This window comes from Abramis brama (assembly GCF_963993115.1).
Source record: "Abramis brama genome assembly, chromosome: 8".
Taxonomy (NCBI): domain Eukaryota; kingdom Metazoa; phylum Chordata; class Actinopteri; order Cypriniformes; family Leuciscidae; genus Abramis; species Abramis brama.
Window position 1 is genome coordinate 43,959,484 of NC_139970.1, and position 15,579 is coordinate 43,975,062.

At 37.9% G+C, this 15,579-nt stretch overlaps 1 protein-coding gene across 1 annotated transcript in view; it reads right to left on the reverse strand.

Annotated features, from left to right (window-relative positions):
• The window catches only part of LOC311088377 (uncharacterized protein), a 252,493-nt gene extending 240,399 nt beyond the window's left edge, over positions 1–12,094 (reverse strand). Inside the window, exon 1 of the mRNA XM_084122438.1 lies at positions 12,010–12,094. Coding sequence (XP_083978564.1) covers positions 12,010–12,037 — 28 coding nt within the window. The 5' untranslated portion in view covers positions 12,038–12,094. The remainder of the gene's footprint in view (positions 1–12,009) is intronic.
• Between the last annotated feature and the right edge of the window lie 3,485 nt (positions 12,095–15,579).

Sequence of the window (15,579 nt, forward strand, 5' to 3'; positions counted from 1 at the left end):
TTCCCACGGTCAAAAAGGGGGCGTGGCTTAAGGGCAATAAATCACTCAAAGTGACAGAAGCCGCCCTATATTCTCTCTCTGATAGTATTTCATTAAAAGGTCAAGAACCTACTCTACTCATCTCCCTGCGCCTCAGTGTGCACAAATAACCAACATTCTACTCCGTTCCCACTTTTTCGGGGAACACGACAGGGTTGCCCGCTATCCCCGTTATTATTTGCGCTAGCGATTGAACCATTATCAACTGCTCTAAAAATGGAGGAGGGACTTGGGGGGATTGAAAGGTGGGGCATAAAACATCAAGTTTCGTTATATGCAGATGATCTGCTTCTTTATGTAAGTAACCCTTCGGCAAGCATCCCACGTATTCTGACTTTGTTGAATTCTTTTGGTCGTCTGTCGGGATACAAGTTAAATATCTCTAAAAGCGAGTGCTTTCCAATCAACCAGTTAGCTGTAGCCATATCACTATCCACTATACCCTTTAAAATAGCCAAAACAGGATTTAAATATCTTGGCATTACTGTTACACAATCCTTGCAAACAATGCGAGAGAAAAATCTTACTTCATTACCAACGACGGTCAAGTCCGATCTACAAAGATGGAATTTCCTTCCATTGTCCTTGGCCGGTAGGATACAAATTATAAAAATGAATGTTTTACCAAGATATTTGTATGTTTTTCAGTGTCTCCCCATCTTCCTTCCCAAATCCTTTTTTATAGCTATAAACAATATTATCTCATCATTTATCTGGGCCGGTAAACGTCCAAGGGCAAGCCGCACACTGCTTTGTAGGCATAGATCGGCTGGGGGACTGGGGCTACCCAATCTAATTGGATACTATTGGGCAGCCAACATGCATAAGATAATATCTTGGTTTGCTTCCCCTCAACCCAGTTGGTGCCAGAGTGAGTCAGCCTCCTGCTCCTCGTCGCTGTTAGCTTTAACATGTAACACCTTGCCCTTCTCCCCGTCAAGCTTCACCTCTAATCCGGTTGTAGTTGGAACCCTAAAAATTTGGACACAAATAAGACGCCACTTCGGATGGCTCACCCCCCCTCTAGCAACTCCTATTTGCAACAATCACCTGTTCAATCCAGCAAAGACGGACTCACGATTCTCAGTTTTAGAAAATAAAGGGCTGCGTAGCCTGGGAGACCTGTACGTTGATGGTGTATTTGCGAGCTTCAACCAATTAATTTCTACCTTTAATCTACATAAATCAGACTTTTTTCGTTACTTTCAGTTGCGAGACTTTGCTAAAACACACGCCACGTCATTCCCACAGATACCAACACCCAGCGGGATCGACCTGGCTCTTAAGGCTAAAACCCTGTCAAAGGGCCATATTTCCTTTTTTTTATAATTTATTGTCCACAAACAGTGAATCTATTTTACATAAGATTAAGATTAACTGGGAGTCAGAACTTCAATTGAACCTCTCTGACAATTTTTGGGAGGGAGCCATGGGGGTTATTAACTCGTCATCCAGCTGCGCTAGACTGTCACTAATACAATTTAAAGTTTTCCACAGATTACACTATAGCAAGGACAAACTATCAAAACTCTATCCAGACAAATTTGATGAGAATTGTAGTAGATGCTCGCAGGCCCCATGCAACCTTACCCACATGTTTTGGGCATGTCCCAAGTTGTCTGAATTCTGGCGACTATTCTTTAAAACAATTTCAGATATATTAGGCATAAATTTAACTCCAACACCACATATCGCTATTTTTGGCAAGCCCCCAGATGACCTCCATACCACAACCACTCAAAATAACATAACTGCCTTCGCCTCTCTTATTGCTCGCAAGAGAATTTTGTTATTGTGGAAGTCTCCTCAACCACCTTTAACGCCGGCGTGATCTGCTCGCTTTTTTCCTTATCAGTTGAATTGAGACCCGAAATACTCTTTTGACTTTGATTTTACAAACAAGTTTCATACATCAATCTATCCTGTTAAATGTGTATTATTTTTGTGTATACTCACAATAAAAACAAAGCTTTTCGCCAAATAAAGAAAAATAAACTCGAAGCGAGTTCTGCCTTCTCTCTGTCAGTGTAGTCCATTCTGAAACGCGTCCGAAAGTGAACTGTAACTCAGCGAATACTTCTCACACATACACGTGAGATATGTCTTTATGAAGCTTGAAATCTCTTCTTTTAAATGACAACAAATGTTTTCAACTCATGTAATACGTTTGAAAGCAAGGAGAGGTACCGTTTTTCCTTCTGCCTCATTATCTCTATAATAAGCTGCGGCCGCCCCGCCCCCGGCGCGATTCACATGGTAAATAGTTTAGGTGATCTAGTATGCATCGCATACGCCCCCCGATCAATGCCATAAAAACACAGTTTCTTCATCAGACTTACTGATAGTTCATCGCGTTTTGAGTATGGCACGCTTCTCCGGTAAAGACGCCCTTCAGATGATTCTGGACAGCGAGGAAGAATGCACCTTTTCCTCAGAGAAAGATTGTAACAGACGACGAACGGCAGCATTTTGAAGAGCGAATTGATCCCGCCGAGGACACAATTTCGGAGTAAGTTTTACTTAAAAGTCTTTTGTCTTTTATTTTTCGTGTTCGCATTTATGAGGAAAAAACAATATTACGTGACAGTTCTCCATAATGGACGCGAGCGCTCTGAAAGCAGCACTAAAAGACTTTCAAACTTTCACAGAGACCTCAAAACAGAAAGTACAAATCCTTTCTTTAAAACGAATTTCGTTTTGTATTAATTGTATCTTAATTTTAATATTTTTTTCATTAACAAATTTCCTGGATTTAATACATAAAAATTAAATATAGGCTAGCAATCACAACATAAGGTGCTTGAACTGGAGATCATCATTAACCAGACCGTAGCCTACTCGCCTCACATGTCTAAAAAATGTGAAATATATTTACAGAAAGCTGGTTCTAAACAAAACCATCCAAAACAAAAAACTATGTAGCCTAATAAATGTGCATTTCTCCGGTGCGTTCACTAGCCTACTGCGAAGATCGCGAGTCAATAGCCTATCGTCAACTTCATCTTTGCCAGAAGTTAATAAACAATTAAAATGTCTTATTGCAATATTTTACATATTCATAATCATTACTTTTGGTGGATCTTTGAGGCAGCTTTTTAGGTTTATGGCGTTTTGGAAAAGAGCTCTTCACGTACAAACACCGTTTCACCAAGGCACAGCGGCCCTTCAGCACATCAGGTGTGAACTACTAAATATGCATGATCGTTTACGACTCATCCGCATATTGGCTTTCCAAACTAGAAGTGTTTCACAAAACCTAAATCAATGTATCGTTTTATGTGAATGATTAGGCAGGATGATTTTCACATCATTTTGAAGAAAAAACTCTAGGCGAGGACATCCATTAGTCAAAAGTCTTATTGACACATATTTACTATGTGTTTTGTGGCCTTATTTCAGAAATTTTAGTTTTTAGTTTTTTCAATAACCATGCATAAACATTATTCTCTCAAAAATGAAAACATGTACATACACGTGGCTCACATATTATGGTAGCCCTGTTTGTGCTTTATAGAGTGAATTTACACCTTTGCCATTAATGTTTATAAGCAACTGAAAAAAGCACAAATGTCAGGGCATGTCAGAACATCTCAAGGGCCCCAAAAACAGCCCAGACCCCAGAGGGTTAAAGTCTGGCTACATGACATTTTAGGCCTTTTGAAACTGGAGAAAATCAAATTCTCACTTCGGGGGTCAACTAGAAAGTTCTATACTCAGTGGAGACCACTACTTGACTATCTAGATCAGCTGCCAGCTCGGGAAGTCTCTTTGTAGAGTCCCACTGTATGGTTATACATGTACAATTCCTACTATTTTGGTCCGCCAGCGGCAAACATCCCCTCCCCTTCATGACTTGTTCACTACATTGTAACAGATAACTTGCTTAGATGTCAGAGGAGTAGGCAGCAATTGTTTAATATTTACTTTGTACAGTTAATGAGTAGCACTGGCAACTTACATTGATATTTTAAATTATTACTGTGTAGACCAGGTGTAAATGTATGTATGAGTACACAAAGTTTTTTTTTTTTTTTTTTTTTTTTTTTTTTTTATTTATTTATTTATTCCTTTAAATGTATAATTTGATTATGGGAGGGGGATGTTGTTCTGTTTAAAAAAGAAAAAAAATGCATTGTATTGCTGTATGCACCTTATGTTTGTTTCTTGCATTTGATAAATAAAGATCATTAAAAAAAAAAAAAAAGGTCAAGAACCTAAAACATCTCTTGGATCAGCGGCCATCTAGACACAGTTTGTGTTATTCTTACATATCTGGGAGAAATGTGTTCACTGTTGGTGGGCATATGTAATGATCGTAATGAAGTAATAAATTAATGATCCGTCCCATAGGCATTCGAGTTGAAGCTACAGGACCGGTGCGATCAGTGACAGAACCTAACTTCAGCTTCATTGCTGTTATGGTACATAAGATACTGAAACTTCTTGACCCAGCAAACAAAATTCTTCAAGCAGAAAACACTGATTTATCCGCAGCCATTAAGTTTGTAATTTAAATGACGCTGCTGATTGCATTAAAAAAAATTGATCAGAGGAAGAGTTCAGTGAGCTTTGAAGAATTAGCTGTGATCTGGTATGAACTGAAATCAAACCAAACAAAAGACAACACACAACAAGTGAGAACTTGGCAGTGGCTCAGTGGTTCATGTAGATTGTCTACAAACCGAAAGGTTGGTGGTTCAATCCCCGGTTCCACCTGACCAAGTGTCGAGGTGTCCATGAGCAAGACACCTAACCCCAGCTGCTCCCGACGAGCTGGATGGCACCTTGCGTGGCTGACACCGCCGTCGGTGTATGAATGAGTGAGTGAATGGGCTATGTAAAGCGCTTTGGTGGCCATAGGTCTGTGAAAGCGCTATATAAATGCAGTCCATTTACCATTTGTAGCATCAATCAACATTTATTTATACAGCCCTTTACAACACTCAAGGTGAACCAAAGTGCTTTCCAGGAAAAAAGTAAAATAAAAACATATATAATGACAACAATATAATGCAAAATATAATAAAATATATATACAAAATATATAATGCCACAAAACAAAGTATAAAAACAAAATGTATAGCACAAAAAAACACAAAATGCCACAACAGCTGCTATGAATTAAAAGCCAGTCTAAATAAATAAGTCTTAAGCTTAGCCTTAAAGAGGCCCAAGTCAGTGATTGTACGTATATCAGCAGGTAGCTTGTTCCAGAGGCTTGGCCCAGCTACAGAAAAAGCCCGGTCACCCCAGAGTCTGTGCCTTGTCCTTGGAACTTCCAAGAAAAGTTGATTTGTTGGTCTAAATCTAATAGCCCTATTTGATTGACGCAAAGTTAACATCTCAGTTATGTACGGTGGTGCGAGGCCATTGAGAGCTTTAAAAACAAACAATAAAATCTTAAAATCAACTCGAAAAAAAAACTGGAAGCCAGTGGAGCGAAGAAAGAATTGGAGTTATATGCTCACGTTTGTGTGTGTTAGTTAGAAGACGGGCTGCACCAGCTGAAGGCGCCTGAGTGATGACTGTGAGACTCCAACATAAAGCGCATTACAATAATCTAGTCTTGAACTAATAAAAGCATGAATAGCTTTCTCAAGGTCCGAACGATTTAAAAATGGTTTGACCTTGGCCAATAGACGTAGCTGAAAGAAACTAGCATTAACCACACTGTCAATTTGTTTATCAAATTTCAGGCTACTATTAAAAGTCACACCGAGATTTCTGATAGTCGGTCTAAGCTTTGAAATTAGCATATTAGGGTCAGAGATTGCAGACTCACCAAATAAAATATTCGAGCAATATCGTTGTGCACCTTTAACAGTGCAGACTCAGTACTATGTCGCGATCTAAATCCTGATTGAAATTTCTCAAACAGAGTTATTTTCTAAAAAAAAATGTAATTGTATAAAAACAACTTTTTCTAATACTTTTGAGAGAAAAGGCAGGTGAGAAACTGGTCTGAAATTAGACAAGACTGAGTGATCTAGGTTTGTTTTTTTCAAGAAAAGGCCTAACCACAGCTTTATGAACACAACGTAAATACAGTGACGAGACTTCATCTTCTTTATTTCAGCACAGTTGATGCTGTGAGTGGAGAAATGGCTGAACGGTTTGGAGACTAACAATAAACTCATGCAAGCTCTCGCAGCCCTGGACTCTGATGAGTGTTTTCTGGACAAAACCAAACTAAAACCACTGTTGGACCTGACAGGTACGGAGCTCGTTGATCGTGAATACGCTGTTAATACCACTTGATAAAACTTGCTTTTGAGAAAGAAATGCACAAATGAGTGGAAAGAACAGCAGAAGTTCGATTCAATGAAATGCTGACGCCTTCAACTCTACCGACTGTAGGTTTTACACATTTTTTATTATATATGGATATATGCACCCGCTGTGGTTCTTCTCTGTGTCTGTAGTAGATTTCGTAAATGTTCTTGTGCAGTGTATAGCAATAGTTTCCAGGATTACATTACATGTTGGGGGATTTTCTTGTATAATCATTGCATATAAATAAGTTTGTCACCTCCTGAGTTTTGATTTTTGCTCACCCTTAGAGTTTGATTGCTCCCCTATCAGTGCTGTCCTGTAACAGTGAATGTTAATCCTTTCTGGCTAATTTAACCAGTCATTTATTACATGGTACCAGAAGAGAAACAACTGAAGCCATAAAAAACACATTTAAAACTCACCATCCAGACGCCAGAAACACAGACAGAAGAAAACTGTGCAAAACATCTTAATTGCTTTCAGTCCACAAATATGATGAGCAGATGAGCTGATGTGAAGCTGCTCTGTAAAATAAAGTGAAACTCCACCAACATCTAAAATAAACACATCCTTAAGTGTTAATGTGACCATCTTGCACTTTATAAGCTCATTATTTCATGCTCTGAACTTTCTGTAAGGGTGGATTTCCTGCAGGGGTTCAGGCTGCACGACTGCCGAATGACTAAAGAAACGTTGAGAGAGAGAGAGAGAGAGAGAGAGAGAGATTCTTCTTGAAAAAAAAAAAGTGTGTATATGTATATATATGAGTATGTATTTTTATATACAGTCGTGCCCAGAATTAATCATACCCCTGGTAAATATGATCAAAAATCGCTGTAAAAAAAAAATCTGCATCGTTTATCCTTTTGATCTTTCATTAAAAAAATTGGCAAAAATCTAACCTTTCATTGAAGTAAAAGAATTGAAAATGGGGGGGAAATCACATTATAAAATAAATGTTTTTCTCCAAAACACATTGGCCACAATTATTCATACCCCTAGAATTTTTTATGAATAAAATATCTAAAATATGAAGTATATTCCCATTAATATTTACCTTTTTTAGCACATCAGGGTGACTAGGAACATGAAATTGTCCAGCCATGACTTCTTGTTTCACAGGAGTTTAAATATGAGGAAGCACAAAGGCCAAATTCCCTGAAACATCCATCACAATGAATAAAACCAAAGAAAATAGTTCTGATGTGCAGCAAGCGATTGTTGAGCATCACAAAATAGAAAGTGGATGTAAGAAAATAGCTAAAGAATTGAAAATCCCCATTTTGACCATCAGGGCAATAATTAAGAAGTTCCATAATCAACTAAAGATGTTACGAATCTGCCAGGAAGAGGATGTGTGTCTATATTGTCTTAATGGACGGTGAGGATGAAAGTTTGAGTGGCCAAAAGACTCTCCAAGGATCACAGATGGAGAATTGCAGAGATTACTGGAGTCTTGGGGTCAGAAAGCCTATAAAAAAAAAAATCAAACAACCCGTACATCCCCACATGCTGTTTGGGAGGGTTTAAAAAAAAATGCTCCTCGCTCCTCCAAGAACAAACTCCAGCATATTCAGTGGTCAGACACGACTGGAACTTCAAACGGCACAGGGATCTGTGGACAGATGAAACTAAAAAAAGAGCTTTTTGGCAGCAAACACGCTAGATGGGTTTGGTGCACACAAGGATGAAGAGTACCCCATGTGTACAGTTTAATATACCACTGGATCTTATATGTTCTGGGCCTATTTTTCTGCTGGAGGTCCTGGACTTCTTATTTAGATGCATGGCATTGTGGATTCTATTAAATATCAACGGATAAAAAATCAAAACCTGACGCCTTCTGCTAGAAATCTTATAATGGGCCGTGGTTGGATCTCCCATTAGGACAACGATCCAAAACAAACATCAAAATCAACACAAAAATGTGTTAGGGAGCACAAAATGAAGCTTCTGCCATGACCGTCCCAGTTCCCTGACCTGAACCATATAGAAAATGAGTGGGGTGAACTGAAGAGAAGAAGCACCAACATGAATCTGGGAATCTGAAGGATCTGGAGAGATTCTGTATGGAGGAATGGTCTCTGATCTCGTCAGGTGTTCCCCAAACTCATCAGGCATTATAGAAGAAGACTCAGAGCAGTTATCTTGGCAAAAGGAGATTGGCCAACGTGTTTTGGAGAAAAACATTTATTTTATAATGTGATTTCCCCCCCACTTTCAATTATTTTACTTGAATGAAAGGTTAGGATTTTGCCAATTTTTTGAATGAAAGATCAAAAGGATAAACAATGCAGATTTATTTTTTACAGCCATTTTTGTTTATACATATATATAATATGAATATGATATCTTTGCATATTTATTTTACTTAGTTTATGCATTTAATTTATATTCTTAGATACATCATAATAGTAATATATTCTTCTTGATTTGTCAATTCAATATACTGATGTCTGTCTTGTTTTGAAATAACAAATGTGATTATTTAATGAGCTCATATTCCCTAAATGTCACATGTTGGAATATTCAAGGACTGAGGTCCTCTGTTTTTGGTATTAAGAGCCAACATTCAGACTTCAAAAAAGAAATTCAGAATTCTGACATCATAATACTACAAGAAACATGGAATGTAAGAGATTTGTCCACTGGCTGCCCAATTGGATTTAGGGAAATAGTTCTACCATCAACGAAACTAACAGGGGTGACTCAGGGCAGAGAGTCAGGGGGAATGCTGATATGGTATAGAGCACAACTCATAAACTCAATCAAAGCTATACAAATCGGAAAAATTTACATTTGGTTAAAAATCCAAAAAGACATTGTCTCTACAGACCATCACATATTCTTGTGTGCTATAACCTTTAATTCTTTCCTGGGCAACAGTACTGTAGATTATTTCATCACAGACATTGACCCGGTGCATCTCAGAGCATTCACAGTCAGTCCTCAAACACCTCTGTCAGACCACTGTACAATTACACTATATTTAAAGGGGGGGTGAAATGCTCATTTTCACTCAATCTCCTGTTAATCTTGAGTACCTATAGATATTGCATCCTTCATATCTCCAAAAAGTCTTTAGTTTTATTATATTTATAAAAGAAAGATAGGCTGTACCGAGTCTTTCCGGAAAAAAACGAGCGTCTGGAGGTGGGCCGTGTGGGCGGTGTGCTAAAGCTGTGTGCTAACCGAGCTAACAACACACAGAGACATTTGAAGCAGTTTTACTCACCGCCTGTGACCGCGAACCTTTATCATTGTGACTGCTCGATCCTTAAGCATTAGACGATCTGCAAATCCGTCGATCTGGGCTTTGTTTATAAAACAATCATCGTCGAAACTTCCCTAAAGGAGCAGAGCGCTTAGATGAGGTACTGCTTTCGCTCTCTTCTCTCTCTGTCTGGTCTACGAGTGCGCGCGCGCACGCGGAGAAGTGCCCTTAGGACCCATATAAGGAAATTCCGCCCCATCTGACGTGACACAGACCCATACTCGAAAAAAACTTTCCGAAACTTGTGACAAACCGGAAGGACAATTTTTGGCACAGAAATACTCCTTCAAACGTACAATTTAATTTTTGAAACTTTGTCCATGTTTAGCATGGGAATCCAACTCTTTAACAGTGTAAAAAACTCAGTATGCATGAAATAGCATTTCACCCCCCCTTTAAGACAAACTCATAACAATGAATCACACAGACAACCCTCTCATTTACTGAAGCTGCAACAACCCTACAAGTGGACAAAAAACAGCACAGAAAATTATCAAAATGCAATAGAAAGCCAAATGATCAAATTATTATTAGACAAATTTATAATTAACACATATTCACAAAATAAATTCGGCATAAATCTGGCACTAAGTGACATTACCAACATATTCCACCAAACAGCATCCATGTGCAATTTGAAAAATAAATCATCAAAAAGGAAACCAAAAAACACCTACGAAATGTGGTTTGACAGTGAGTGCAAACATCCGAACAACAGTACGAAATCTTTCAAATCAAAAACACAGAGATCCTGACAATGAAGAACTCCACCATCAATATCATGAAGCTCTTAGACTGTACAAACAAACTCTAAGAGTAAAAAAGGAAGAACACACAGAACAATTATTTCAAGCAATGGAGGAGTCAATAAATACCAGTAACTTCTGGAACAATTGGAACACTCTCTATAGACCACAACAGGAAGAATTGGCCATTCAAAACGGGAACATATGGAGGACACACTTTGAAAATCTGTACCAATCCTGAACTGAAACCAATCCTGCTCGAAATGATTTAAAAACCAAATTAGAAATCCTGAAAGAAAAAAAAAAAAGAAAGACAATCAGAACCCCCTAGATTTCCCAATCACAGTAAATGAGCTTACAGAGAGACTACATGCTTTAAAACCCAACAAGGCATGTGGAATTGATGGAATATTAAACGAAATGATCAAATACACCAACGACAGATTCAAAACCGCAATAATCAAATTATTCAACATAGTTTTGAGTGTAGGATATTTCCCCGACACCTGGAACCAAGGCCTGATTACACCAATCTTTAAACAAGGAGACAAATATGAGCCAAACAATTACAAACGCATATGTGTCAATAGCAACCTGGGGAAAATATTCTGTTCGATTATTAATATAAGACTGCAGAATTTTCTCAAAACCCACAAAATTCTGGACAAAAGTCAAGTTGGATTTCTGCCCAAACACAGAACATCTGACCACATCTCCACCCTCCACACGATCATCGATAAACATGTATACCAGAATAAATCCAAAGTCTTCGCTTGCTTTATTGACTTTGAGAAGGCTTTCGACTCGATCTGGCACGAAGGACTCTTCCTAAAACTACTGGAAAATGGGATTGGAGGGAAAACATTTGATCTGATAAGCACCATGTACAAAAACAATACATGTGCTGTAAAAATAGGGAATAAACAAACAGAATTTTTCTCCCAACATCAAGGAGTCAGACAAGGTTGCCCATTGAGCCCCACTCTATTTAACATCTATATAAACGAATTAGCCAAAGCCTTAAATAACTCCACTGCCCCCGGCCCAGCCCTGACGGACTCAGAGGTCAGATGTCTCCTCTTTGCAGATGATTTAGTCATTCTGTCAAAAACAAAAGAGGGACAACAGCTCCTCGACGTCGTAGAAACATTCAGTCAAACGTGGGCTCTCAAAATTAACTTTGCTAAAACAAAAATAATGATTTTTCAAAATAGATCCAGGTGTAGGGAAAATAAATACGTCTTCAGAGCAGGAAACCAAGTCCTCCAACACACCCACGAATACACACATCTGGGACTAAAACTGAGTTCAACAGGGAACTTTTATCTGGCTGTGAATGAACTGAAAGCAAAAGCAATGAGAGTCTTCTACATGATTAAAAATACTATTCGACATGAAATTCCAATTCAAACCTGGCTAAAAATCCTAAAAGCAATAATCGAACCCATTGCTCTGTATGGCAGCGAGATATGGGGACCTCTCAAAACCCAAGATTTTTCAAAATGGGAAAAATATTTTTTTATTTTAGATGTTAGTAAATGTTAGTGCTGTCCTGTAACAGTGAATGTTAATCTTCTCTGACTAATTTAACCAGTCATTTATTACATGGAACCAGAACTGAAGCCATAAAAACAGATTTAAAACTCACCATCCAGACGCCGGAAACACAAACAGAAGAAACTACTTTCAGAAACATTTTCTTCATCGGTTCACTGAAAAGCCCCTAAAATGTCTGAAAACACTGAAACGTGACTGAACTGTGATTATTTATCTGGTTATGTGTGAATCCTCCCCCAGTTTACTCTGACGTCTGTAAACATCACGAAAATCAACAAGCTTTTGCTGATCTTACATTCCGTCGTTGGGCCAATGGGTGATCCTTACACTTCCAACCTTGGAATACGTCCTCAGAAAGCAGCATTTATCAGTTTTCGGACGCAGCCATGTTTAGCCGCTGACTTTCTAGCGTTTACAGTAGTGATGGGACGGTGGATACTGGCGCTCTGATGCTCCAAAGCAATACCACCTGATTGATGACATGTGAAGCTTCGAAGGTCATGCAGTATTGGAAGATCAGGACAGATGGTTTGAAATAAACTGGAGCTTCGCGACCTCATCTGATGCATAACAAGGGAAATGATTATCAAGGAGGCTTTATTTAAATGATTTAACTCTACACTTCCCTATAACATAAATTATATATTTTTAAAACTGAACATCCACAATATTTTTTTCAATTACAATTACTATAATTATGATCACATGCTTGTATATTTTATATCATTGATCAATATGTGAATCTGTTGACCAGGCTACACCTGACTAGGGTGACCACCCGTCCCGCTTTGCGTTGTACAACACAGCATTTTCACCCCTTGTCCTGCGCGTCGCATATTGAGAAAATGTCCCGCATTTTCATCGGTCTATTGGTTTTTAATTATCATATTAAGAAAACATGCATGCGTTCTTTTGCCTTTTTAAGAAAGCATTTTATTTATTCTTTTAGCTGCATAGTTTTTCACCAATATTTCCTATCCAATGGTTGAAAATAAAGGAGTAAACACGGTCACTACTGGGTTGTGACGGCTGTCGATCAAAATGTGGAGCGGTGATTCGTTACATGTGTTCCCTGTCGGGAAACAAATGGATAATTCTAATAATAATGTGTTGCCTGATGTGGTTGTTTTAATTCACATCCGCTCTAAAAATGTGAAAGTTTTTGGTTTAATATATTCTTAATATATAAGACTGTCAATGAACTAATTTCATGTTGTTTTATATTTTTATTTGTTCATTATTCATTTTGTTGAATTTTAGTTTCAGTCAGAACTGAATTTTAGTCAGAACTGTTTATAAAATAGTTATCTGCATGATGCCGCTGCCTTTGGGCTCAGTGATGTTGAATTTAAATGACATGTAAAATAAAGACATGTTATGTTACATTGTGATGTAATGGTGTTTTCTGGAAGGGACTAAACAAAGTAGAATGCAGAATACAAATGTTTTTATTAAGTTAAATAGACATATAACAGTTTCAGGTTATGTTTTAGTGTTGGTAACATGTCCCACATTGTCCCACACAAACTTAGTAATCGTCCCACATTTGGTTTGTTTGATGGTGGTCATCTTACACCTGACACGAGTTGTGGTCTCATTGGCACAAACTAATGTAGATGAGATTAGATAGAACTGTATTGATCCCACTCTTGTATGTTACAGACTTCCGAAGCTTTGTTTGGTCACGTGCTTTTCTTCTCTGGTGATTTGTTAGATATGGTGGAGAAAACAAGTCTGACCACCAGATGTCACTAATGCGCACTGTGGTAAAAGCTTCGAGTAATGAACCTTTTTTTCGGCACAATTTGATGAAAGCCTCAAATGCTTCAGAAAGCCTCGGTTTCCCATCACTAGTTTACAGATGGAGTGGAGAATATACCTGTGAAATGTAAGTTTTGCACTGAGGAAAACACCATGTCTCAAATGCATAAAACAGCACAAAATATTGGATGTTTGTGTGTGCTGTGGTGGATCGATTTGATCCATGATCGACCTCTAGGACTGCTTAAGAAAAGCGTGCACGCGCAATTATCCAGACTAGATAAACCTGGAGCAAATTAGTGGGATTGCGGGAACTTCAATTACCTTTTATGAAACCGCTTTAGCCTCAATTTGTTAATTCAAGTCAGGTGTTGGAGTTTAATCCCCGCTTTTAAAGTGTCTTTTATGAAACAGGCCTCAGATGATATTTACAAGGAAGAAAGGGATAGAAAAACAGAACCTACAGTTATATGGACATAATATGGAAACAGTAGATCATTTTTAAATATCTTGGTATGTGGTTAGACCAAAAGGGAACATGGAAAATACACATTGAAAAGGTGGAATCAAAATACAAGAAAGTCATAAATTTAATGAGAGCAGTAGTGGGGGAAGACTGGGGAGCAAATAAACAATCACTAATATATATTTACAGGGCTTTAATGAGGTCAACAATAGATTATGGATGTTATGTATATGGAGCAGCAGCTAAAACACATTTATTGAAGCTGGATAGAATTCGTAACAAAGCATTGAGGATATGTGCGGGTGTAATGACATCAACACCAATTAAAGCAATACAAGTTGAGTTAGGAGAAGTGCCTTCAGATCTGAGAAGAGATAAGCTCATGCTTGCATATTGGAGTCGCTTAAGTGGATGTGGATATGAAAATCATGCAAAGAGTATTATTCAAGAATGTTGGGAGTATAGGTCTTTTAAAGGTAATGGCTTTGGCTGGGTAACAAAAACAAAATCAGAGGAATATAGAGTGAATAATATCTGGTTTAATTCACCTACACCTATTAGTAATATCCCTATATGGTTATTTACTAAAACTGAGATAGACTTAAATATTTTGGAACTAAAAAATGAATGGGAAGAGAGTGGGAAAGGACACCTGGCAAGTCAATATATAAGGAACAAATATTATCCCTCCACTGCACGGTGTTGCCATATGGCAACATACCCTTTCTTTGGACATTTCTTGAAATTTGAAAATAAATATGAGCTCTTATTGTTCTTAAATTCATGGTAGAACCTGGTGGTAACCAATGATATGCTTTGATGACATCACATGACAATACACACCCTTGCACTGTCATTCTTTTCACACACTTTTGATGACTCCAGTTGCTGAAGAAGTGCTTGTGAATATGTGAAGATTTTCCTCAATTTTTCATATTTTTTCAGAATTTAAAATTACATCAAGCATCTGTGGGAAGTTCTAATCTTTTTTCAATCATTGTCACATTGTTTTGATACTACTATTACCTTTTTATTCAATAAAATAGGTATGTTGCCATATGGCAACATTGTGCGGTAATGGAACAATATTTTGCCCATGCTAATGCAGAGTAGCTTTGTATGAATGACAATGTATGGATGCACTGATATAGTTGGATGGTTGTATTCTACTCATATATTTATATATATTTGTATATATTTATAAAGTAAAAGTAAAGTATAAAAGTAAAAGTAAAATATATATACGCTTATTTTGTTTAGAAAATTAAGCCGTCAGTGTTCTATGGCAAGGCTGAGAGGAAGGCTGAAATGTACAGGGTACAAGTGGTTATACCATCTCATGAAAGTGAGGATGAGCTAGGGATCAGTGACGAGGAGTATGAGAGGCAGGCAGAATTAGGCCTAGTAGACTCAGAGGACGAAAAGGCAGGTATGTATCTATTCCGGTATGTTCAACATTCAGG